At 44.7% G+C, this 26,811-nt stretch overlaps 2 protein-coding genes across 2 annotated transcripts in view; both read right to left on the reverse strand.

Annotated features, from left to right (window-relative positions):
- Positions 1 to 1,414: 1,414 nt before the first annotated feature.
- Positions 1,415 to 20,324, reverse strand: ahr1b (aryl hydrocarbon receptor 1b). Its single transcript, XM_055022839.1, has 11 exons — positions 19,959 to 20,324; positions 18,843 to 19,030; positions 15,560 to 15,660; positions 14,614 to 14,703; positions 10,733 to 10,856; positions 10,291 to 10,421; positions 9,153 to 9,346; positions 8,968 to 9,077; positions 7,823 to 7,964; positions 6,549 to 7,746; positions 1,415 to 4,220 (listed from the first exon to the last, which is right to left on the reverse strand). Exons 1-11 carry the CDS (start codon positions 19,997 to 19,999, stop codon positions 4,086 to 4,088), a joined length of 2,454 nt encoding a protein of 817 aa, XP_054878814.1. The 5' UTR covers positions 20,000 to 20,324; the 3' UTR covers positions 1,415 to 4,085.
- Positions 20,325 to 21,417: 1,093 nt separating this feature from the next.
- LOC129353491 (aryl hydrocarbon receptor-like) overlaps positions 21,418 to 26,811 on the reverse strand; it is a 38,110-nt gene continuing 32,716 nt past the window's right edge. Inside the window, exons 8-11 of the mRNA XM_055022840.1 lie at positions 26,652 to 26,761; positions 25,981 to 26,122; positions 24,588 to 25,902; positions 21,418 to 23,765 (exon numbers count right to left, since the gene is read on the reverse strand). Coding sequence (XP_054878815.1) covers positions 23,679 to 23,765; positions 24,588 to 25,902; positions 25,981 to 26,122; positions 26,652 to 26,761 — 1,654 coding nt within the window. The 3' untranslated portion in view covers positions 21,418 to 23,678. The remainder of the gene's footprint in view (positions 23,766 to 24,587; positions 25,903 to 25,980; positions 26,123 to 26,651; positions 26,762 to 26,811) is intronic.

Below are 26,811 nucleotides of genomic sequence, written 5' to 3' on the forward strand. Positions count from 1 at the left end.
TCTCTGTCTTCCTCTCCAGCCGTCTGTGGGAGGCAGGAACTAAACTGGGACACACAACATCTTCCTTGGATGATTGATCATGTCACAAGAGGGCAAAGTTAACCTGCACACAACCGCAGCACAAGACAAAGTCTCATGAAACATTCAGGGACAGCAGACTGCAGAGACGAAGCTACATCTCTGACTAACTCACATCTTTATCATAGATTACACTTAAATTTTTATTTCTTCTTTTGCTGTAATCCAAACAAGATTTTATGGGAAATTCATTGAGGTGTTTAAATCTGTGAAAATGAAACTTATTCTCTTCAAGCCATTTCTGTGCAGAGCTTCGTTTTCGCTGCATCATTTTCTTGGGTTTTATTGCTGCTAACTTTGAGTATTTTTATTGTTTCTTTAGATATTTATAGTGGAAATATTAATTTCTACAGAAACCGGATTCAGTGGTTCTGTTCTCTGTCTGGGATGAATCAGTTGACTGGATGCTACTGTTTTATTTTCAGGTGCATCAAGCAACTAAACTGAAGAGAGGCTGTGTTCCAGGTTAACCTTTAACCTCTTGGTTTCTATGGTTTCTATACTCTGAAGCAACTGAAACCATTTTGGTAGAAATATTTACAGCTCCCAGTTTTCCCGGCGGCCATGTTGGACTCTGGTGGACTGCCCTGGGATTCAGTGTGTGTTTGTTTGCTTTCGGCTGTGTGTGCATTCACACATCCGCGGTGCAAAAAGCCGAAAGAAAGAAGGGCAGACGATGTGTTTGCTGAAGCAACAGCAGCTAAAAGCCTCCTCAGGCTGTTGTTGCTGCTGCCCTTCACTTCAGCTTTCAGGCTCTCAGGGATTTTTTTAAACAGACCAGACGTAAACACAAACAAAAAGTTGCTGGCAATTAAGTTTCATCAATTTAATCCTCTCTGTCGGTTTAAAGACTCGAGTTTGAAACAAAGAACCTGATTATAGACGGACAGATGGATGATCCTAAGGAAAGCGGTTTTGTGATTTAATGGGGTCAGGACAAACTGTTTTTCTGAACTTTTTGCTTCGTCATCGTTTCCGTGCAGACGTAACGCTGAGTCACTCCTTAAATTTAGGCGCCTCTTTGTGCCTGAAAGACTCTCATTTCACAGTTCGATGGTTTATCTGGGACAACAGTCAGGACTAAAAATGAGTTAAAAGCAACAAAAATCCCAACAAATGCCTCAGTGGATTACAGGAAAATTTTGACTGGAAGGAGGATATGAAGAAAGATTTATTATTTCCTTAATTTCTCACCATAAGTTTCTTTCTTTTGCTTCCTTTCTTGCATTGAAACATTGTTTTTCCAGGGCCCAGATTCAGCTGGGGTTGGGGGCTACGCTGACACCTGGTGGGCAGGTGAGGAACAGCAGTTGGTTGCAAAGAGGCAACTAATGAATGTGGTTGCACAAAATCCTTTATTTCCAGCATCTCAGAGCACATTTCGAAACTCATCTCAGAGAAAAACTGCATTTTTTTTCTTTTTCACAAAAGTCTGACAAACAACTACGAGGTTTAGTGAAGAAAGGTTGCAAAATAAATGAGCTAACATGGACAAAACGGTGTGAGGAAAGTTTGGTTTCATTAACAGCCGGACAAAGTGGGTTTGAAGAACATCAGAAAACACATTTTAACACATAAAATGCTGCTCTTGTGCCCTTTTTATTGTGAAACACTGAACTAAGCAAGCTTCGGCTCACTCTTATGGCACCATTTTTGTTTCAGCTAAAGTGACAAACTCCCCAAAACATAAAACCAGAACACTATAACAATATTTCTACATAATAAAATGCTTTTTTTTAGTTCCTTCAGTGCTGGGGAGAGTTTGTAAGCACAGTGATCATAAACACCTTTCCAAACACTTGACACACACATACACAACCATCCTGTTTCAGCCTCTTTGAAAACGATGCTTTGCTTTATAATTTGTCTTCATACAGCATTTGATCTCATAAGTGCTCTTAAATAATCTGCTTTATAAATGAAAAATGACTAAAGTATAAAAGCAATAAACCAAACGAGGCAGATCAATAAATGCCTGTTGTTGTCGTATTGATTGTCGTCAGCTGGTTGCCCTGAAGCACCGACTTCCTGTCACGTAAAAACTCTGAGAACATTCAACACCGGATCTACTCCCTGTTCAGAATCTGAGTTTTGGTTTCCGACTTGGTGCTAAATGCTAAACGCCGACCCGTCTCGGTACAGAACCAGCTTCCGAGTCAGAAAGAAGATGGCCGGGTGACGGACTCTGCGGTTCCTCAGGAGCAGCGTGTCTGGTCCGTCACAGTGGGAGGAAGGAAACATGGCAGCAGCACTGCTGGGGCGTTAGGCTGTTCACACCTGGTTCTACTGAATGGCAGTTTGAACCCAAAGATCTGAACCCAAACGGCTCCCGTCCGAAGACACATCTGATCTGATGTGAACCACATCTGTAGAAACACTAGAGATGGACTGAAAGATGCCAACAAACAGAGTTCCTGCTGCAAGAAGCCATCCAGACAAAGGTCGAAGGTCAGGCAAGGAAAACGATTCAGCTGTTTGGTCACAATAAGAGGTTTGTTCAGAGGAAGTTGGGATGGATACAAGGTTTTGTGTTGCTCCTGGTCAATGATCCAGACCGGTCCAGACTGGTTTAATGCTAATCTTATCGTTTGGAAATGTCCACCGAAGGCTCTGATCTTAACCAAGCTGAACATACCTAAAAGTGGAGTTTGTGCCAGAAAACCAAGACACATCTTTGAAACTTCCAGACGGTTTGCGCATCTTTCAGAGCAGTAAATGTTGGAGTAGCTCTGCATATTTGACTGGACCACCTCCTTCTGGCTGTTTGGTAACTCCAGATTCACTTGGACTGGAAACGGTAACCAACAGAGACTCTTCACTTCAGAGAAGAGGAGCTCTGACGGCGTTGTCTTCCTCAGGGTTTGGTTTGAGCCTCCAGCTTTAACCGCTGATAAAGTAGCACCAGAATGTAGCACAGAAACATCTTGGTTTTAAATACAGTCAATTCAAAAGGAAAGTGCACCCTGCGTTAGTTTTCAGGATATGCTTTTCCAAAGTCAAATGTGAGCATGTCTGTAATCTACGCAGAACAGCTGGAAAAGTAAAGAATCAAGGTGTTAAAATGGCCTAGTTAAAGTCTACACCTCAACCAGTGCTGTGGTCAGACCCTCAAACCTCAATCAACATATTCTAAAGTTAAAAGCGGGTGTAATTAATTTCTTACCCTGACTGAACAGAACCCGTAGAGCCGGTCAGTGTTTTATGTGCTCTCTGTTGTCAATTCAACACTCATGGAAACAAAAAGCAGAAAACGTATTTACAGTTCGGTCCTCCTGGCTGCCCAGGCTGTGAGTGCAGTTGGGTTTTCTGCCACTCGGCAGGTGTTTGTTTCCAGGAAAGGCATTAACTGGAGCTCTGTTCACGCCTCCAGTTTGGAAACCAAACAAACAAATGCTTTTCGATTTTCTCCCGTTTCTCTGACTGCGTCTCCACAGAACATCTAAGTCATCTCATTAGCCTTCTGCTTAAATCTCTTCTTAATTTAACACCTAATGTTCTTGAAAATACTACATATACTTTCATTTAAAATACTGCAGATTGTGGTCCAGTTTTCTTCTGATAGGCCATGAAGACGGTTTATCTCCTGCCCGTGTTTGCACCACGTGACGACATTAAACTCTTGACTAAAGCTTCTTGTTTAGACGATTTAAATGCTCTCTGACTCTGAGCTTTGCAGATTATCTCAGACTGCGCTCATATTAAACTAACATCTGTTTGCATAAGAGGATATTAATCTTAAAAGGTGGGATAGAAGCAGCAGTAACGAGGAGAGAGAACCTCAAACCTTCCAGCAGTTGCTCTGAGTGGAGGACATCTGATTCGGGATGTCCCCTCACTCTGGACAGACTCAGTGAAAGAGGTCTTCTCCTGGACTTTCCTCCTGACTAAAGCAGGTTTATGTTGAGATGAGACATCAGAACCATGGTTGTGAAAATGATCTGGTCCAAAGTTCCTGATCATTCCCTAAAACGCTGACGTCTGTCCCACCTCTGTCCTGCTCTGTCCGGTCAGAGGAAGAATCCAGACTTCTGGGCCTCCTGTAAGTTGGAGACTTCATCAGCCTCCACTCCATTTGGACCAGGAATTAGACACGTCCGGACGTACCCGACATTGGCGGCGCTGAGGAGGCAGCCGTTCTCCACCTGGAAACAAACCACACTTTCCTTCAGATGGTTTCATTTCATTCCTTATCATCTCCTCAAACGCTCTGCTTCCTTCTTTTTATGAGAGTAAAAAGAGTTAGAAACAAAACCGGAAGGTCTGAGCTGATGATTCACACGACTGGTTACAGGAAACTAAAAGTCGACACCAGAACCATCCAAGTTCTGGTCCAACTGGACCAGAACTTTGAACAAAAATCTACTTTTAGTTAACTTGTAGAGTTAACTAAAAGTTACTACTTGAAGATGCTTAACAGTTTGGTTTTCAAAACTTTGACACAGACAGTAAAGTTTATTCAACTGAAAGTTTAAGAAGCAGTAAATTAGCGCCAACAGAAAAGTAATTTAGAGGAAGCTAAATGTTTTCAAAGCGCTAAGTGGAAGCAGAAGTGTTCCTGCCGCTGCTAAAGGTCCCATGTTTGGTTTAGGAACCTCAGGGTCTCGTCTGAGTGTTGGGCTTCCTGGATCCCACCTTCTGCTGGCCGTGATGTTTTTCTCTCGTCTTCAACATTTTGGTTGAGTTTTTGGTCAGGAGCAACAGGAGGACAGAGGGATGGAGACTGAGGGGAACTTGCTCCAGTCTGCTGCATGAACTCTGCATTCAACTCTCCTCCTCTCATCAGGTGATGGATGGATGAACAGATGCCATCTTCAACTATAAGGAAATTGCGACATGGAGGCGATGTGACAGTACAGACCAGGAGCCCAACGAGACAATATGAGACACTGTGTTCTGGTTAAATAAGAGATAACGTATCTCTGTGTACAGACAGTTTGTACAGACAGTCTCAGCGCTTCGAGCCGTGTCTCTCTGCACGGCTGCCTCCCCCGCCCCGGCCTGTGTTTGCAGCATTAGGTAATGATGACAGATAAATTGTAGGTCAGCGGCGCTCATGCCTGACTGGCCCCCATGCCAGTATTTTTCTTTCAGCGACAGCCACTGACCCCGAAGAATAACAGAGGAGCCTGAATAGGGCGGGGATGGAGGGATGCCTGCTGGGCTCGGCCGTCTCTGGGGGCCAGCCGCGGCTCTTCCCGGCCTTATTCTATTCATTATTGTACTCACTTTTCTCTCCCGTCCTCACTCATAACTCATTCCGTCTTTATTCCGATCTGGCAGTTTGTTTTCCCCGTTCAAACGCCGCTGTCATGCTCGGAAAGACACGACTCACTGAATGGCAACAGGGAGGCCCAGCTGATCCGCAAAACTGGAACATCATGAATTACTTTACATCACACCAGCTCATGTTTTCTATTCCTGTTTGTGGATTTGAAGCCAAGCTAAGTGTGACTGCCTGCTGGAAGATAAACCTCAGGGTTTGGAGTTTTTACCATTTTAAATCCTTAATGTTAGAAATTTATATTTTCAAATGGAAATAGTCCAACTAACTGCTTCTGGTCCATAAAATGTCAACAAGTTAAACATCAGCCCCCAGTCACACAAATGTTGTAAATAATATGCTGGTTTAAAGTTCTTGGTTTGGTTTGACCCATTAAACCCTCAAGTCTTTACTGACCCGTTCACTTAGTGTCCACCAGAACCAGAACCACAAGAAGCCAGAAATAAATGTCTAGGAATTTCTATTCCATTTAATCAAGAATGAAACCTTCAGTGTTTACTGCCAACCGTCCTGTGTGTGTTTGGTGCTGCCCACACACATTTCAGCCCAACGAGACGAGAATCCTGCAGGGCAGCACCGGATCCAATCAGCACCGCCAGATTTGGATAAATCCAGCACAAGTCAAGATTATTCACCAAATGCACATGCTGTGCTTCCACTGAACAGTCAGCGCAAAGCAAGCTGAGCTTCCGCTAAAATGTGAGGCTCCTGAATTTAAACTGACTCAGTGCTGGCCCGGCCCATCTCCTCCTCATCTTATTTACACGACACGTCCACTTGCATCATGGCGGTTTACTCTGAGCTCCACGTCGGCCCCGGGCCTCCTGAGCCGACTCGGAAATCAAATAATCCATTTTCCCGACAGGGAAAGGGAGCAGCACAGAGCTGCAGGGATGCAGATCCAGCAGCTCTTGGTGTGTTGATGTTCAGTTACATTTCAGAGCAAAGAAGAAGAACCTCGGCTTCCTGGGGCAAAAACCATGGAGTACGAAGGATGGACGGACAAATTTAACCTTTAATCTACCAGAATAAAAACATATTGAGATTCAAAACTTCCTCTTCAAGGGAGTCCAGACCAAGAGGCAGCAACAAACACGACACAAAATGTTGAGCTATTAAAAACACGGATGGATGGAGCTGGACTCTGGCAGCTAACAGGAAATGAAACATCATGTTCGCATCGTCTCACCTTCCCCTCTGCTGCGGGGCCGAACACGCCGCGCCGCTGCTGCTCCAGATGCGGCGCTCCGTGGGACAAACAGGAAGCTGGGTTCTGTTTCTGCTGGCCCAGATGTGTGGGCGTGGCCGCTGTGGTCTTCCCATCCTGATGCTGATGCACACCCAGCGTCGCCTCGCCGTTCAGCAGAGGGGTGCATGCGTCTAAAGAGTAATCTGGGACGCTAATGTTCAGGTTCAAGGGGAAAGTCGTGTTCTGGTTTGGAAGGTAAGATCCGTTCTGGAAGCTCGATGAAGCTGTGCTCTCGGTGTTTATCTGCAGTTGCCATGCTGACTCCAGATGTGGGTTTAGACGCTCAGCGTCCAGCTGTGGACCAGTTAGTGGGGTCTGAAGATGGTGGTCCACCCAGAGGCTGTCAGATAAACCAGCTGGATTCTCGACGGGATGCGAGGCAGCCTGGATGTGCTGCTGCATCTGCTGCGACAGCTGGACGATGGGCTGCCTGAAGGCGGCGCCGTCCAAAGCGGCTTCAGGCATCAAACATGGCTGAGTCGGGGTCACGGCGGAGTCAGGGTCTGAAGACGGGACTTCGTTCTCCATCTCACTCTGCAGAGTGTCGTGGACGTAAGTGAGGATCTCGTTATTGGTGAGAAGGTCGGTCAGAGTGGGAACGCGGTTGGGGTCCAGCTCCACCTTCATCATCCGCTCATCCAGCAGGAGCAGCTCCAGGTCGTCTGCGTTTAGGCCCAGACTCTCCAGAGCACTGAAGAGCTCACTGTTAGAGCAGGTTTCCTCTCCGTCCAGTGACAAAGAGTCCAACGTCGACAGAAGAGGGTCAAAGCTGTCTCCGTTGCATGTCCCCATCTCCCGGTTGGAGACGATATTCCAGCTGGTGCTGCTCAACAGGTTATCGGACTCGGCAGCACTGCTGCCATGATACAACGTCCGAGACTCTGCGTCCGGCTGGCAGACGTACACAGACTCATCCTGACTCATCAGCGCCCCCAGCAGTGAGTTGGGCTTCAGTTCATCCAAGGAACTCTTGTCCACTTTGCCCTTCTTGGACTTGCTGCCTCTGGCTTTGCCGTGGGAGGAATCAGGGAATCCGTGCAGCGGGTGGCTGGTCTGGTACAGGAGAGCCTCTCCGGTGGCAAAGGTGAAGGGAAGGTGCATAGATCGCTTCCTCAGGTGTTCTCCTCCTTCCTCCTCCCTGTGGTTGAAGGAACAGACATGTCAGTGAAGGAAAACTCACAACAGAAGCAGCAGAATCTCAAAGGAGCACTAACGCCAGAGGCCTCTGGGTGGCGATGATGTAGTCCGGCTTCCCGTTCTTGTAGACGAGTCGGGCGTTGGCCTGGACCCACTTCCACCGGTTGTCTTTGGTGAGCAGCCTGAAGACGGTCAGCCCGCTCTCGCCCGTCTTTATCACTGAAAGCACATGAGACAACACGACGAGCTAACAAACTTATGAACAAGTTCAGTGATTCTTTAATCTGCGATTCGGTTGTTCAGCCAGCTGAGATGGTGCAGCTGCGTTTGGATGTGTGTGTTTATTCAACCACAAGTAAAGACGCAGCAGGAAGGTTCAACAGTCACGACCACCAGCAGCTGCAGTTCGCTTTCATTCTGCACTGTCAAACAAACCAGTTCCCCCTCTCGCCTGTAGGGGCGCTGCATCAAGAACCACGAAAAGAAATGACACAAAAACCTCTGAAGAAGACACTGAATACAACTTCACAAAATGTGAACTAAAATGGCCTCAAATTTTAGTGTTTATCTTCGGCAAAAGATTTCAAACCCATTTGTTTTGGTTGTATTTACCCAGAATGCCCTGCGTTTAGTCCACTTCCTGCTTTTGAAGTGGTCTCCGGTCTGCTTGGCTTAAACATATGCATCCAAACCACATTATAGTTCACTTCCTCTAATAATCCAACATTTAGCATCCACTGTCAGGAGGAATCTCAGGGCTTTAAACGTGGATGTTGCGAGAGCATCAGCCTGGTTTGAAGTAAAGCTGAAAAATGGGGATTATTTGTTATCGGTGATTAGTTCCGTGACCTTGTTTTGACTCGTGTTCTGGGAGATTACAGGGATAAATACTAAAGATTTCCTTCTGCTGCATGACTCCCATTATGCAGTGATGTTGTCTGTAGGCAGTAAAAACATTTGTCGGGTATAAAAACCAGCAGAAACAAACTTTTTTCATCTAAGAATCATTGAGCGGTGAAACGTCTGAACACAAAACAACATTCCCAGTGGTGGGATCTCTGGGATGAATGTTTGGGAATGTGTGTGCAGGTTTTCTCTGTGCACCACAGCCATGCATGCACCTGATGACCCGGTTTGCATTAACTAACCGGGTCATCAGTGAAGTGAGTTCCAGTCATTTGCACCAGCAACCCTTCATCAGGCGGCAGCAGCTGGGACTTACTTCTCATGTGGTTTTCAGCGCAGTACATCATGTCAGCGGCGTGGATGAACTGGTAGCCGGATCCTCGCATCCTCAGCTCAGCCTCGGTGTAACCCAGAACGATTTTCCCTCTGAACCAAGAAACCGACACACCGTTAAACTCAGAGCAACCAGAGCGCGGACCTTCAGGACACAGCAGGACGTACTTCGCGTCGCAGGCCATCGGCGTAAAGTCCAGTTTGTGTTTGGTTCTGAAGATCATGTTCTTGGTCCGGATCTCCAGGATGGCAGGAGGCTGTAGCGGCGTTGCCACAGCGAACAGGGCGAGCTGAGGAGGGCTGCTCCCACTCTGCCGACTCTGACCGTGGAGGAACTTCAGTCTGCCCTGGATGCTCAGCGGCTGCAAGGCAGACATTTCATCATATCACTGTGTCATCATCATCATCAATAATCCATAAATCCAAATGAGAGCAGAGCAGAACTCCTTCACGTCAGATGAGTAAGAGCTGTTTTCTCTCAGCCCGTCGAGCACAATCAGTCTTATTTACCTAAACCACTTTACATAGAGTGGAAACGTACTGGCAGGAATGGTTTGGCTCTGGTTATACACACTGTTAACTCTAAAATCCCAAAGCAAATTGTAAATATTTATTATTTCACCGTGTTTAAGAAGCAATCTGTGCAAATAGAGTAGAGTAGAAGTCAGCAGAGCAACTGGATAGCAGTCAGATGTTGCCTGTTCGCTAAATCATGAATTAACCACATTCACTGGTAAGATGATCTCAACTTTACGTCCACATCTACGTCTTATTACTGCAGGACCAGCAGAATCCCTTGACTGGACCTGATGAAGTCCAGTAAAGGACAAAACAGCACATCATGCAATGTGTTCAAGAACTGATCTGAATAGAAACAAAGTCGCAGACATCTATCAGTCTGGACAGACAGATGGCTGAAGCGTTCCCAAAGCTTCAGGATGACAGGGAACCTCGGCCAACTCAACACTGTTTCAAACTCTTACATGACCCTTCTCTCATCACACTGCTTTATAGTAGAGCTACAGGCAACCAATCACATTCATTCATACATCCATATGCAGATTGGCTGCAACTTGGGGTTAAGAGCTGAACATGTGACTGGAATCAAACCCACAACTATCTGGTTGCAAAAAAAATACATTTCCCACTGCGCCACAGTCACTGTGGAATAATAAATCAATCTCGGAATTAAAATATATTTTTCCATTTTATTGGAACAAACACTGGCCTCCTTTTCTATCCCCACCCATTGAGCTCTGGATGTTTAACATCCTGCTGGGGAGGCAGGTGGAGCTTCCCCACTCACCAGGAAGCCAGAGGAGTTATCCAGCAGGCAGCGGAAGCGGCAGACGAACGCTCGCTCCAGGAAGGAGGAGTTTTCCGGTGGAAGCTGGTCGGGGTTGTAGCTCACCGGGCAGGAAGACGTCAGCTCTTCACCTGAGCAGATACAGTTTGGTTAAAAAGTGTTGAAGAAGTGGCAGTTTATGGGAGGACAGGCTGACCTACATCTGCTGCTGCTGTGTGAAGCTAATGCAGAACGACAGCTGCTAAACTCCAGTGTACAGTAAGAGCATCTGAGAGCATGCTGCTGCTGCTGCAGCAGCTGCTGCAGCTGCTGATGCGACCTCTCAAAGGTCACCGCTCCTCGCCGCTTCCTGACTTCATGTCTGACTCCTCTTAAGGTTTTAGTTCAGCCCGTTTGCACAGAAAGCAGAATATTTGTGGGACTGATGTTTGAGGAAACAGACCTGCTGGATCAGTGGGGGGCTCCAGGCTGACTGGGGGGTTCAGGGCCCAGTGCAGGTTCCTCTTGAACTCCTGCTGGTCTTCAGTGTGGATCAGCTCAAACACACTCTGGTGCATCACATCAGTCTGACGGGAAAACAACACAGCCTTCAGGACAACATCTCCAGATTTACACTAACATAGTTCTACTGAGGCTCAAATATCTACATATCTTCACCCAAACCCTAAAATTAAAGGTACTGAAGTTTCTTCAACATTTTCCAACTCGGTTCTGATCAGTTAGCTTCTGATTTGGGTTCATAATAGTTGGTGGTTTCATAGCAAGGTTTTCAAATGTACAATGCAAACTTTCTCCACATCCTTTAACTGTACTGGACGACCACTGGAATACTAGCGGACTGCTATAGACCACCGCCAGACCACAACTGGACCGCTACCATTGAAGGCTTTCTGTTTGACTCGCTTCAGATGGTTTTCATTAAGAATCTTAAACATTTTCCACTGGATGTCTTTCACAATGATTCTGGAGGTCTTTAACAATGACTGGAGGTCTTTAACAATGACTTTGTGGTCTTTAACAATGACTTTGTGGTCTTTAACAATGACTCTGTGGTCTTTAACAATGACTCTGTGGTCTTTAACAATGACTCTGGTGGTCTTTAACAATGGCTCTGTGGTCTTTAACAATGGCTCTGTGGTCTTTAACAATGATTCTGTGGTCTTTAACAATGACTCTGTGGTCTTTAACAATTACTCTGTGGTCTTTAACAATTACTCTGTGGTCTTTAACAATGACTCTGTGGTCTTTAACAATGACTCTGTGGTCTTTAACAATTACTCTGTGGTCTTTAACAATTACTCTGTGGTCTTTAACAATGACTCTGTGGTCTTTAACAATTACTCTGTGGTCTTTAACAATTACTCTGTGGTCTTTAACAATGACTCTGTGGTCTTTAACAATGACTGGTGGTCTTTAACAATGACTTTGTGGTCTTTAACAATGACTCTGTGGTCTTTAACAATGACTCTGTGGTCTTTAACAATGACTCTGGTGGTCTTTAACAATGACTCTGTGGTCTGTAACAATGACTTTGGTCTTTAACAATGACTCTGGTGGTCTTTAACAATGACTCTGGTGGTCTTTAACAATGACTCTGGTGGTCTTTAACAATGACTCTGTGGTCTTTAACAATGACTCTGTGGTCTTTAACAATGACTCTGGTCTTTAACAATGACCCTGGTCTTTAACAATGACTCTGGTCTTTAACAATGACTCTGGTGGTCTTTAACAATGACTCTGTGGTCTTTAACAATGACTCTGGTCTTTAACAATGACTCTGGTCTTTAACAATGACTCTGCTGGTCTTTAACAATGACTCTGTGGTCTTTAACAATGACTCTGTGGTCTTTAACAATGACTCTGTAGTCTTTAACAATGACTCTGGTCTTTAACAATGACTCTGATCTTTAACAATGACTCTGTGGTCTTTAACAATGACTCTGGTCTTTAACAATGACTCTGTGGTCTTTAACAATGACTGGTCTTTAACAATGACCCTGGTGGTCTTTAACAATGACTCTGTGGTCTTTAACAATGACTCTGGTGGTCTTTAACAATGACTCTGGTCTTTAACAATGACTCTGGTGGTCTTTAACAATGACTCTGGTCTTTAACAATGACTCTGGTGGTCTTTAACAATGACTCTGGTCTTTAACAATGACTCTGGTGGTCTTTAACAATGACTCTGTGGTCTGTAACAATGACTCTGTGGTCTTTAACAATGACTCTGGTCTTTAACAATGACCCTGGTGGTCTTTAACAATGACCCTGGTGGTCTTTAACAATGACTCTGTGGTCTTTAACAATGACTCTGTGGTCTTTAACAATGACTCTGTAGTCTTTAACAATGACTCTGGTCTTTAACAATGACTCTGATCTTTAACAATGACTCTGTGGTCTTTAACAATGACTCTGGTCTTTAACAATGACCCTGGTGGTCTTTAACAATGACCCTGGTGGTCTTTAACAATGACCCTGGTGGTCTTTAACAATGACTCTGGTGGTCTTTAACAATGACTCTGGTGGTCTTTAACAATGACTCTGGTCTTTAACAATGACTCTGCTGGTCTTTAACAATGACTCTGTGGTCTTTAACAATTACTCTGTGGTCTTTAACAATTACTCTGTGGTCTTTAACAATTACTCTGTGGTCTTTAACAATGACTCTGGTGGTTTTTAACAATGACTCTGGTGGTCTTTAACAATGACTCTGGTGGTCTTTAACAATGACTCTGGTCTTTAACAATGACTCTGTGGTCTTTAACAATGACTCTGGTGGTCTTCCAGAAACACGAGGTGTTAAGATGAACCTTTAACTCTCTATCATCCACCAGACATTTCTAGACAGGAGAGCATTGAAGTGAAGCCAAAAGAAACCAAGTGTCGCTTATTATTTAGTTCAGATGGCTGAAACCTGCTGGGACCATCCAGAACCAGCATGACCCAGCTGTGGACGTGAGCGGACCCGCCCTCCCGGTGGGGAGGAGTCACGGCCGGGTCAACAGAAGGAATTTTGACAGACTGAAGTGTTGTGTGAAATGCTTCTTAAATATTCCTGGTGGTCGTATCTGGACCCTGTCCGGTTCACTCAGATCAGAACCCAGTGAGCTTAACTGGGTTCTTGTTATTCTTCCACCTGCAGGAAGACTAAATGTTTTGGTTATTTCTCCAAGTCTGAGGTAAAGAATGGATGTATTCTTTACCTCAGATGATCCCATTATATTAATCTCCACTGTTGAAGCAGATCAAGTGTCTGACAAGCTTCAGCACCTGATCCAATAACCAACTTTAAGCTCCAATCAGAACTGTGCTCACTCTCATTACTCTGGGTTCTTCCTGCGTCGGGTTGTTTCTCAACAGGAGGAGACGGGCCTCAGGCGGGCGGCTGAAAAACCAGGGGTGAAAGGTGATGATCACACCCCGATGCTAAACGTACGACCCGACTGTACGCTCCTATCCAGGGTGTGAACATGAACCACAGCGTCCAGTCCAGAGTTAGACGCTGGCGCTGGTCGGGATGGTGTGAGACGGGCCGGCGGATCCAGGCTAAATTTGTAAGCATGTTGTCTGAAATAAGATTAGGCTGAAGGAAGCAGCGCTTTGTTGTGACGCTAACTGGATTACACCTCATGGCCCATATGTGCGTTTGGTCGGCTCCACGGCCCACTCAGGAACAAACAAACTGTGGATTCAGCACCAAATATTTACCAAAATATTTTCTTCCGCTTCATCTTTTTTGTTGTCTTTACAATAGAACAAGATTTTGCTTTTGGATGAAAAACACAACAACAGTAGGGTTTAATATTCTGGCTATTGTTACTGAACAACATGGCTAAGATAAAAATGACAATAATGAATTTCTGCCTTGTGAAACATCTGCACATAAATCACTGCCACACACTCAGATCAGAGGTTCAGATTCTATAGAATGCAGCTCAAAATTATTTTGGGAAAATTCATCTTTTTGTACATTTTCCATATTGCATATCTAAAATATTCCCAAGAAAACATAGAACTATTGTTAAGGCATGTTAAACTACTAAAACAGGCCATTTTTAGGAGTATTTGGAGATTCTGTCCATTTGTTCTTGGTTAGACTGCACCAATATATCACCCGGCTGATTTCCATCATTTTGGGAGATCAACGATCAACTGATATGAATCCAATCTTGTCTTCATCTATAAAGGTGTGATAATCAGTCACTGTCAGGTGTGATCAACAACAGTCGCCCAACTTTGTTGCTATATTTAGCGTCTTTTCAGACGAGAACAAAAACAGTATGCGTGGTTTGAACGGAGATGTGACGCGTGGTGAGTGAATACCTGATGGAAGCCCAGGTAATCCTGGATGGTGTGAGAGCAGAAGAAGATGTTTCCCTCAGATGTGACCACCAACACGAAGCCGTTCAGAGCCTGCAGAGAGAACAGCATCAAGCCGTGACTCTGTTCACCGCGGCGTCAGAGACCAAATTAGGTGAAACACATGAAGGGAAACATGAATCTGGTTCTCTGGATGCTGAATAATCCCATCTTTAGATCAGCTTACTCCAATGTTTTGTTTTTATTGGATGGGAAAGGCATAAGCGTAATCTGTGTGCAACCTCTGGTTCACCCTGTGCTTTTTGACTCAATCAGACTCCAGTTGGATAAAAAAGCCTTCAGATAAGAGAGAAGAAATGGGCCAGCGGAGGACAAAACAGGATAAAAGAGAAAGCAAACTGCAACTGAGGAGATGAGACTTCAACCCCAGGCTGACAGGGAGGAGGAAGCATCAGAGCGGAGGTCAGGTCAGAAGGTCACCGCGGGATGACTAACACCTCCATCGCCATCTTCAAGGAGCCTCCGGGTTCTGAGAGGAGGTGATGACACTGGATCCACATCCGTCTCACTGATGAAGATCATGTTCACAAGCTGCTCACCCGATCCGACACATATTTCCACTTTCCTACTTTTTCCAAAGCAGATTTTTCTTTTAACATTTCAACTTTTTGTAAAACATCAAATCTTATTTTGGTAATCATATTTTGTGACAGAGTGGAGCTGAATTCAAAGTCCTAATAAATAGATGCTGTAAAACGCAGCTGTAAAGCAAGATGGCCGCCTCGGGCATGCTGATTTCACTCAGTAGCGCATTATAAAAAAGCTAAATACAAACTAAATTTGTGTTCCTGCTGTGCAGAGCCGCCGCTCCTCCTCCATCAGACCAAAACAAGCAGCAAAGTTTCACCAACGCGCCGTTTGAGACCCAGAAGTTAACAGACGAACCAACCTGAAGCAGAAGCTCGCCCTCTGATAAGCCGCCCTCTGCGCCGCCGCCGTTTCCATCGCTGCTCTTGCTGATGCCATTGGGATGTTGATGCTTCAACGCCTCTGCAGCAGGAGACAGAAACCAGTTAGAGACGCTGCACCAAAGGTTCCTTTTTTAGAGTCGACAATAAAAACTCACCTAATAAATAACTAAAATTATACCATGAGCTTTTCTAGGAGCTTGTAGAAAAGTGAGACTTTCAGCTGCTTCCATCCACAGCATCATGTTTCACTCTACAGTCAAAGGAAACCAACATGGGCTGGTTCCCTTCCATCAGATCCTTCTTGTTTCACCATGAATCTAAAACTGTAGCATCTTATATGCTTCCTGAAAGACCAGCCCCCAGTATGACGCTGCCACCACCAAGCGTGCTACCGTGTTGAAAGCTACAGGATTTGTTTCCCACTATCCAGTCCATCCAGTTTATTGCTGTTCTGAAATTTCACAAAAATCTATTGTGAGTTTATTGTCAATTTTCTGCAAAAATGGTCAAAAATGTTGAATTTAGTAGACGCTAACTCCCACCTACAGATGGTGATATCTGTGATCAGTAAAAAATACTGACATCGTTAAAGAATGAAAATGTTTGAGTCCAATTCATCTGCTGTAATTTTTCTCATATTTTTGTTCTAAATTTTGTTTCCATTTGGTGAAGAAGGAAGTTTCCACATCCTTGGTTCAGAAATAGAAACAAACAAGCAAACAAAAAAATCATGTTTGGTTTTTAATTAAGCAAAATCTTCTATACAAATGTTCAGGTTTTGCTTTCTTGAGGTTCCTTGATGCCAAAAATGAATCATAAAACAGTAAAATCTTTAACTTTTCATCGTCTTTGATGCCTAATTGGAAAAGCTGAATATTCAGAGAAGACAGCATGTTTTAAAAAGACTGGCTCCTTTGTGCCCTTTGACCTTTGATACATTCAGTATGGCTTCAGAAGCAGCAGGTTCAGACATTAATGGAAGAGGAAGTCTTTGAGAATCCAGAGGTCAAAGGTCAAGCTTTCTCCTGAACCTTTGAAGCTGATCTTTCCGTTTCCAACAGCAAACATCCCAGACCGGCTCAGTCTCGCTACGATGGCAGCATTTCATCTGGACTGTCACTAATTCGGAGCTGGAGGAGGCGGAACGGGCTTTTCAACCGCCTGACGTCAGGAAGAGAAACCGCCTGAGGCCGGCGGCGGCGGCGGATGGGAGGGGACGTGTGTTGGCACAACGCAGAGACGACGAGCACGAAAACATCCATTAAAAACGTCACACAGACGACACCAGCCTGGTGAGGACAGAACGCCACTGATGGAGCCAACGGAGATCTGTGTTCTGCAGCTGGAGCTAATGTGAGCGACAGTTCATCAGCAGCTGTTTGAGGGGATGGTGACACACCGTGACCTGAATAACCCCCCTACTACGCTGCACTAACGGCGCTGCAGACCGGAATGAATTATTCAGAAAAGAAGAGCGACTAAAGCTGCTCCGTGTTTCCGTCTCACGTTTATTTTAATGTGGCAACAAACCCTGAGCCTCAAAGGTTTGGTTGGTTTGATGAGCAGAGAGAAACAGAACAGGTGTTATAATTTTGGCCCCAAATCCAAAACTCTTCAGATTATCAGGTGTGAAAACAGTTTTAGTGTCGACTCATCCAGACGCTCTTCCCATCACATCGACTCAACGTTTACACATGAAAGTGACTGCAAGCAGATGCACAATTATACAACCGTACATCTTGGAAAAGCATTAGTGGAGCCTCCTGCACAACTAATGAGAATGCAGAAAATAGTTCCTGGATGGTAAGTCAACAACCAAACACTTGTCTTTTCCAGCAGCCATTGTACAGACCATGCAGCCAATCAAATGTGCTGGAGCTCCACTGGGGTTGCTAGGTAACGGGCTGGGCTTGGTTGCTAGGTAACAGCGCAGTTTCCATGGACTCAACGATTGGGAAGTTTTTAAAACGGCTCATTTTCTAGTCACAAAAACAATAATTTATTTCCAAAAAGCGGCTGGATGGTTGTTTTTAGGAGCTCAGACTGATTTTAAAAGCAGTAGAAACTTGAACTGAGGAACAAAAAGGTAGAAAATGTTGATCTTACATAACTCTTTAACTTTCTGACTCATGAGAAAACCTCAGATTCAGATTCACCAACTCCTCTGACCTTCCAGGTTCATGTTCCGCAGCGGAGAGCAGACTGTACTTTGTTCACGCCGCGCCCCCCTCCCGTTAAAGGCCCATAAGCCTCCCCTGAGTGGATTATCCCCCCGCGTTTCTGTTCTTTCATCTCCTCAGCGCCCGCAGTAATGGGTCCGTCTCCCCAGACCCACATTACTGGCTGGCTCAGCCTTCAGGACGGGGTCGGCTCCTGGCCACGGGCGAGAAGAGGCCGAGTCCTGGTGGGTTTCTCTGCTGTCTGGATGGAAGGAGGTCGAGCAGAGTTCAGCCACTTAGATGGAGATGACCCAATTCTGACATGGAGGGCTAGATGTGTGTTCAAAAAAACCCACTATCAAAATGGTCCCCACATGAAGAGGCGTTCTGGTTGAGAACGTTGGAAGATCCGCAGGTTTATGGAAGAATTTGGACCTGAAAACATTTAACCAGGCTGTCAACGTTAAAACTTTAACTCATGTGATTAATCTAAAAGGTTTAACCGAAAGCCTCTTACAAAGTTTACAACACAGTTCGCAATTTGACATTTCAAAAATAAATTTGCTTCATAAAACACGCCAATTAAAAAAATAAATACATTTTGCTGCTTGGATGAGGAGCTTTTGGTTTATTTAGTGAAACTAAAAGACTTTGTGTCACATGATCCACAAAGCATGAAGAAGAAGAAAACAGGAAGTAGTTGTAGGACCATGGTGCAGTGTTTGTAAATGATTTATTACGGGAATGAACTAATTTATGAATTTAAATGCATTTCTTATTGGAAATTTGTTGGGTTTTTTTTACATTAGCTGAACATTGACAGAGTTTTGCACACATCTGTTATGGAAACGCAGCTGCTGTCTTATTCTGCAGGAACAATGCAGAATCTCAAATGTCTTGGATGAATTATTAACATCCACACTTTAAGACTCACAGTGGAGCCAAATCTAAGCTAAAGTAGCTAAAAACAGAAGGAAGCAGCAGGAGACTCGGTTCGTCTTCACTGGACAGAACCAAGGCGGTCCGTTTCAAAAACCCGAGCCTCTGTCTGGACTCAGCCAGCTTCGCTCAGCGCGTCTCTGCCTGCGCGTTCGTTCCCCACCTGAGAAGAAGCTCTTGGTGCGCAGGAAGCTGACGCTGAGCCTCAGGATGGACAGCTTGTCCAGGCTGGAGATGACCTCCTCTGGGAAGGGCAGCAGGCTGGCCAGCCGGTCCAGTTCTGAGTTCAGCCGGTCGCGGTGCCGTTTGGAGGGGTTGGTTTTGGTTCCCTCAGTGGGAACGGGTTTAACTCTGGAGGTCAGGAAATACAAGCATCATATTTAGGAACAGAAAAAAACTAAATGTTGCACATGAAACATTCTGGTCAAAAAATGTGGTGACTTCTGATGAATGTTGCCTGGACTGGGCTTTATTTGGGGATTTCAGAGTAAAGGGGCATGGATCCATCAGTAAAACAAGAGAAATCTGTAAAATAATCTGTAATTTAAAAATCGAAAAGACCCTGATTCTGACACAATGAAGACGAAACAACCAAAAGCTGCAAAACGAGGAAAAATCATCAAAAATATTAGGAAAGAGAAATTACCCACAAAAATAATCAGCAAATGGACAAAAGGATTAGACAAAAAATAAAAAAACCCCAGCAAAATATCAAGAAGAGACAAAAACATATTATATAAGGACAGAGCATTGACAAAATGACAAACAGGAATAAATAAAGAATATATCAATTTAGTTAGAAAAAAACGCAAAAAGGTCAGAAAAGGCCCAAGAGTCCAGAAAATAATCACATAGATGTTTGGAACAATCTAACAAACATCATATCTAAAGAGGAAAAATATCTACAAAACGATAAATAACCAGAAAAAGAGGAAATAAACACACATATCCAGATTAAAAAGGTTAACTTCTGGCGCAGCGATGACTAAATAATCTGAATCTACAACAGAAACAGAGACGGTGTGGGGCCTCCTGCGCCCCGGGGCTCTAACATCTCTAGATCCGCTCCTGGATAAGCTGATAATTAATGACGAGATAATTAACTGTCTGAGCAGAGCGGCGCTGCCGCCGCGGCCAGCAGGGGGCGCCGCGCGGCCCCATAAATCCAGGGAGATAATCCCATGTTTACAAACTGTCTGCCGCTGCTAAACAGGGACGACTTAAAGTGTAACTAATACGTCTTACATGTCCGCAATTAGTGCGGACTTTTAGGACTCACCCTCTTTGCGCCGGTTTTCTGCGCTTCCTCCCCGCGTACATGTTGATTCAGGATCGGGTCAGAGTCGGTGAAGCGGGGTCCGTCCCAGACAATCCGCCGGCGCTGCAGCGACGTTTCTCCGTTTCCACTGCGCCGGTTTCACTCATTCCGCACCGGTTCCGCCAGAAACGGCGCCAAAAGTCCGACTGCGGCGGTGACTAACGCACAGAACCGGGAGTCCAGCCGGAGCGCAGCTGGTTCTCTGTTTCTGGCGCAGTTTTGATGCTTTAACGGCGCATCCCGCAGCCCGGTGAGCTGATCCCGGTGGAGGTCAGGATCCTGCCTCCATCTGCGCCTCTTCCTCCTCTCCCTCCTCCTCCTCCAGGAACTCTGCCGCTCTGTGGCCGGAGCGCGCTTCCAGTGATCTGATAAGACCTCGGGAACGCGCGCGTGACGTCAGAGGAAAATTATGTTGAATTAAACTTTGAAAAGCGACAGAAATGTTTCAGTTTCACTCAGTCAGCAGATTGATGGCTTTAGACCGGAAGTTAAATCACTTTAAAATAAACGTTTACACCAACTTCCGAATCCATGCAGGGAACGTTCTCTAACAGAACGTTCCCCAACAGTTCCCTGGAGGTAAACTGCATAACGTTGAGAAAATCTCCTTTACAGAACTTTGGATCCGGAAGCTGGAGCGCAGCCTAACTGGGTTTTAGGCAATAAAATGATTAATGTCTTGTTAAATACATAGTTAAATTGTTTAATTTACTACTAATATTACAGAAAAAATGCAGAAGTGTCAACTTTTTTATCGTCTGAATAATCTATTACTATAATAATCACTGGTAGTTTAGAATAATTATTCCAAACTACCAGGTACCAAAATAACACAAATGTTCCTGCAGTGATGCACGGTGGTGGCAGCTTCATGACTGGTGCAGCTGGAAATAATGGGAAACCATTAAAGGTTGAACTTTAATGCCACAACTGCCTTAAAGTGGCTGCACTGCCACCTGGTGGACACAGGAGACCATCACACTCAACCTGTTTATGTACATTTTAGATTAGTTTTTTTTTTAAATAATACATTTTTAGATAACGAAGCTGGAGAAATCAGAGCAAACGTTGAGCTGGATGAGGAATAATATTTCATTAACTGGTTTGATTAATTAGAAATAATCAATAAAGTGTGTAAACCTGCAAAACAAAAGTTTAAACCACTTTGGAGTTGTGTTGATATTTGGACAATCCAGTGTACGAGATGTACTTGAATGCACCACCGTGCAACCATAGGTAGCATTTACATATTCAAACTAAACTGTAAATAAAATGATCAATAGTTGCGTAATCCCTCCTGATCGGTCCTGATCGCGCTGAGCAGCCGGATCTGGACCGGAGCTCATTTCTGCTCCAGTTTCAGAAGATCCAGATCCGACCCAGTTCTGGTTCGGATTTAAAATAAAACCCTGAGACTATCTGCAGTGATCAGATCACCTTTAATATGGTGGAGATTTACAGTCTGACTCAAACACTCAGATACAGATTTAAAGGTCAAATATTGAGACACAACGAAGCAGAGAAGCCAAAAATACACGAGAGCAGGAGGTTATGCATGAGCTGTGCAGAAAATGTACAAAATAACAGGCGTGGGTCAAACAAAGGCATTACATTATTACAATGCAGGATATATGAATGATTATACTTATGAATGTATGTACAAACAGTTAGATACTGCATAATGGAGGCTTCCTTAGGTCTGAAGCATACAGGTCAAATCTTAAAGACTTTTTATAGTGTAAGAGCGAGTAACAATATATATTTATATCTCTATACAAAGAATACTTTGTGAAACAAAGGCACTGAGGATGAAGCGCTTCATGCTGGGTTTGGATTTCTAACTGAATCTGAACTCCAAACGTTCAGGGAGTTTCATTCATTTCCAGAAGCTGCTGAATGCAGGACAACTACATTTCCCAGAGTTCCATGTCTGCCTTGTGCAAAACATTTAAACCAACAGGAAACCTGGAGCAGATTGGATAAACTTTCAGTGAGACCTGAGCGTGTTTTTGTGGTTAAAATGTTTTAAAAATGGTTAATTGAAGCCTAAATGTTGATGGAAAATGTTAATTATGTTCCATTCCCTTTGGTATCCTCAGGAGTAAAGCTTCTTTGATGGCTTTGGTTACAAAAGTTTGGTTGAATTCAAGTCTGTTTCCTCTAAGATCTGATGAAAACGATTCGTTTTTCTTATTCTGGAAGAAGCGCTACTAAAGTTGGCTCAGTTTGGGCTGAATTATTAAAACTAAGTCAATTAAAAGGCATCTATGAATGACATTTTCCATTTATTTCCTTATATATACATTAGCTGCCTTACACTGTCTTACTTCTGTGTTTTGCTGCTGGACGGGTTTAAGGATGTGGAGAAAGAGGAGAATGTGAGCCTTGCTAAAATAAACTTTCATCTTTAAATCTAGTGCAAACAGATCGCAGCGAGAGTTACTCTTTAAAAATTAAGTGCTAAAGTTTTAATTTGTGCCCGTTTCATAAAGTGGCTCCAGGAATCTAAAACTAAATATTTCTGTGCTTTGGCAAATTAAACATCTTAAAGTGAAACAAATCTCAACGTTTGGCTTTAAACTAATAAATTTGGTCAATTTTAAAATATTTTCCCTTTTTCAAATCTTTTCTTTTCTTTTTAAAGCTCCATCAGTTTAAGGCACCGTCGTATTTTACCCCCCTGACAAGAAAAGAGCAAAACATCAGAAGAAACAAGTAAAATAAACTAAAATGACAGAAAGAGAAAGATCTGGCTCAGAGACAAAGCTTTAAAATATACAAACAAGCAGCTGTTTTCACTGAATCCACTCGACTTCCAGGCTCGTAGTAGGATGCTGACGTCACTCTGTTGTGCGTTTATGTTCATGGTTTCATGTTATGTCCCGTCTGCTTGCAAAGCAAATCTTCCCCGCTGCGTGACAGTTGAAATGACCTCAATGGAGACGGATTAGAACAGCAGCCAAACATGGAAACAGTGATGGCGGACCCGGCTCGGCGTTCGGGTCGGAGCGGAACATTTGTGCGCTGAACACGACAGTGGGAAAAACACGCGGCTGGTTCAGTGTTCCCGTCGTTTTCTTTTTTTAAAATGCGGATAAAATGAGCAACAAATGGGTCTGGAGCGCAATACCACATCTGGCCACTAGGCGTTGGTTTAGATTGAGTCACTCAGGTTTGTAACTCCTGCCCCCTTGTGGTGAACCAAACTGCTCGCATTCGGTCCCGTTTTACTTAAATTCACTTCCAACCACCTCAAACTGCCCGTGTGCATCACCAGCGACAAAAAGTGTTTTAAATAAATGTTTTAATGCTTTATGAACACTCCACACGACTTTATGTTGCTTCTCACTCTTAAATGTGAAGGAAAATGACTCAAAACATTTTTCTTCCTTTTTTATGGTTAATTTGAAGACTCCTAATTCCAATATGAGGAAGCATTGAGATGGTAATAGATGCTGATCATCCAAATTGCTTAATAAGTCCTATAAAAGAGGAAATATTTCTCCAGCTGTTATGAGTCCTGATTGTCTTCTCGAGCCAACACCACCAAACCTGAACCAAAGCTGAACTTGTCCTTCGCCTGTTCTTCAGTCGAACCCTCGTTAGTCGCTCCAGGCTTTAAGGTTTCCACGGATGAGTCCGAGTTTCAGTCCAGGTTGGAGTCCAGGCGTCTGGGCGGTCCTATTTGTTCTCTGTCAGGCAGGGTTTCCCGTTGGGCAGCGAGGTGAAGGGGAATCCTCCGTTCCCAATGATGGGATGGTTGTCCATCTGTGGAGACAAAACACATCGATTCAGAGACCTGGAACGACCCGAAACTGAGCCATCGGTTCAGGAAACCTGTGGTAAAGTTTGTATTTTCCTGATTCAACAGAATTATTTGGGTAATAAAGCTGAGAGTCCAGATTTAATCTAGAAAGCTTAGCAGATGTTGACCAGCAGGGGGAGCTAAATACCTGTAAGTTTCGCTATTTACTATTCTTCTACACAAATGTGCATCAATAAATATCAATTAATATGAAAATATGATTCAATGCAGATACTGTGTGCAGTTTATTGATAAAAAAACACTAATTAATGTGACTGGTGCTGTAAATGTGAAACAAAATAAAATAAAAACAATCCTGACTGACTGCTGTGGTTTTACGTTTTAGTTTTTCTCCTCATTTATTTTAGACATTATTTGTAAAATTAAAGATATAAAAAAAATCTCTTTAAAGTTGAACTGAACATAAAATTAATTATTCATCATAAATCGTTGTGTCCTAGTAACTGCAAAGTCTCTCCAAAGGGCTGATGGGAAAACGCCACTATAAGCCCCGCCCCCCGACGTTGATCAAATAAATTCATGATGGAACCACAAAAAAATAAATACATAATTAATTCATTTTCTGCATCAGCAGGTTTGAATTTTAACAATTTAATCACATTTCTGTGTAAAATAATTATCTAATTAATGATTCCATGAAGTATTTTTGTAATTTTGTCCCTATTGAGGTTCCGTACCCCAGTTTTACATAAACATCCAGTAATTTATTTTTCATATTTTTGTGGTTGTTGTCCTAGTCAAAGTAAGAAGGAGAAGGAGTCAACCTTTGTGTTTTCACTGAAGTGTAGAAAGTGTTGTTGCATTGTCCGGCCGTTGGACTTGACCTGGTAGGTCAGCGCCGCCTCTTTATGCGGTGGCAGCGCCGCCGCCGCCACAGCGCCGCCCATAGGCAGCGCCTGGTAGTAGCAGGCGGCTTTGGCCGGCATCTGGAAGGAGTCCGGGTCGGTTCTGCCCTGGCCGTGATGGACGCCGTTGGGAAGCGGAGCGGCGGCGGTTCTGAACATGCAGTCCAGCTGGTCGGGGAACGGGGCGGGCTCGGGGGTTCTGAAGGCGTTCTGGATGGTGGGGTTGGGCTGGAACCCAGACAGCGGCGGCTGAACGTCGCTTGAAATATTCGGGGCGAAGGGTTCCACAAAGTTCTGGGCTGGGCCCGACTCACCCCACTGAGAGCCTTTAAAGATAAATACTGGGTTGACGGTTCCGCCCGCTTTCTGGTCTGGATCCGTTAACTCTGCAGGGCTGCTTTTAAATACCCGGTGCTGACGACACGAAGGGTTAAAGGTCACGTTTGAGGCGCTGCCCAGCTGAAGGGAAGACGGAACCGGAACCTGCAGGCCCAGGTTGAGCTCAGCAGAAGCCGTTTGAGGGAAGTCCAGGTGGCTGAGCTTGGCCGTCCCAGAGAGAGGCGGCGGCTGCATCTGGATCTGGTTCTGGATCTGGTTCTGGTTCTGGACAGGCCAGCTGAAGTCCTGCTGCCCGGCCAGCTCCGGGTTGTGGTTCTGGGGTTCGGGGAAGGCCAGGCCGCCCTCGCTCTGGAGCTGCTCTGCCACGTAGGTCAGGATGTCGCTGCTCAGGATGTCGTTCAGGTCGTCCTTGAACACCTGGTTGCAGGCGGTGAAGTTCATCAGAGAGTTCTCCCAGCTCTGCAGCTCCTCCGGCCCGACGTCCACGGCCTCGACCAAGTCCGCGTCGCCGAACAGCTGCTCCAGCGTCTCCACCATGTCCTGGATGGTGGGGTCCATGCGCAGCAGCGGCACGCTGGGCGCCGGCTCCGCCTGCAGCTCCTGGGGGACGCTGACGGTGGCGTGCGTGTCCTGGAACGCCACGTCGCTCAGCATGCCGATGCCGTTGGGGTTCTCGTGCTTGCAGTAGGCCGCGCAGCCCTGGCTCAGCAGGCAGCCCAGCAGGGAGTTGGTAGATTCTGCCTCCGTCTTCCGGAGCTTGGGCGCGGAGCAGAGGTCCGGGACGTCCAGGCTCTCCAGGTTCAGCGGCAGATCGTACAGCTGCGCCTCGCCTGTGGCGAAGTTGAAGGGCAGCTGCAGCTGGCGCAGGCGCAGCTGCTCCTCCCCCTCCTCGTTCCTGCAGAGCGACAAAACCAGCCGGGTCAGGAGCAGATCCACGGACAAGTCCGAGTCTCCGGTCCGGACCAGGACTCACGTCAACGCTCGCTGCCGCGCCACGATGAACTCTGGCCGCCCGTCCTTATAGACCAGCCGGGCGTTGGACTGGACCCAGACCCAGCGCCGATCTTTGGTCAGCAGTCTGAAGAAGGTGAAGCCGGTTTCTCCGGTTCTCATCACTGCAGACAAGAAACACCATTTAATTAATCACCATCAATTATTACACATTCATCAGGATACATCTACTGACATGCACCAGGTATCAATATCTACAAACTAACACCCTTATTTATTCAAATATATCCGTACTCAACTAAATGTATCAACATTTCTGAAAATTATCAATAGTCACCATTTTTAAATCAAAATATTCAGTATCTATAAAAATGTCAGACATGAGAATTTTTATAAAATTTGATCAATATTTATACTAAAAAACAAGTGTATGATGATAATGTATCAATATGCATAAAAATAATCAATGTTTATAAAATAACTTTAAATATTTATAAAATTTTAATAAATATATCAGCATTTAGAATTGATCCATTTTTATGAAACTTTCAATATTTGCCAAAATGTATTTCTGTTAAACAAATCAATTTTTCTCAATCTGTATCAGAATTGAGCTTTTACTTTACAGGAACATCTGGTTCCACAATGATCTGAATTGTCCTGGAATATTTAGCAGTTTTTAGTTCGTTTTACTTCGTATGTGCTTGTCGGCGCAGTACATCATGTCGGCGGCGTGGATGAAGCTGTAGCCTGAACCCTTCATGCTGATCTCCACCTCGTTGTAGCCCAGAACGATCTTCCCTCTGCGGACACAAAAACACGTCAGCTTCCTGCAGCGGCGTCCCGACGATGT

Source organism: Poeciliopsis prolifica, unplaced genomic scaffold (assembly GCF_027474105.1).
Source record: "Poeciliopsis prolifica strain line A6 unplaced genomic scaffold, Auburn_PproV2 SCAFFOLD091, whole genome shotgun sequence".
In the NCBI taxonomy this organism is placed as follows: Eukaryota; Metazoa; Chordata; class Actinopteri; order Cyprinodontiformes; family Poeciliidae; genus Poeciliopsis; species Poeciliopsis prolifica.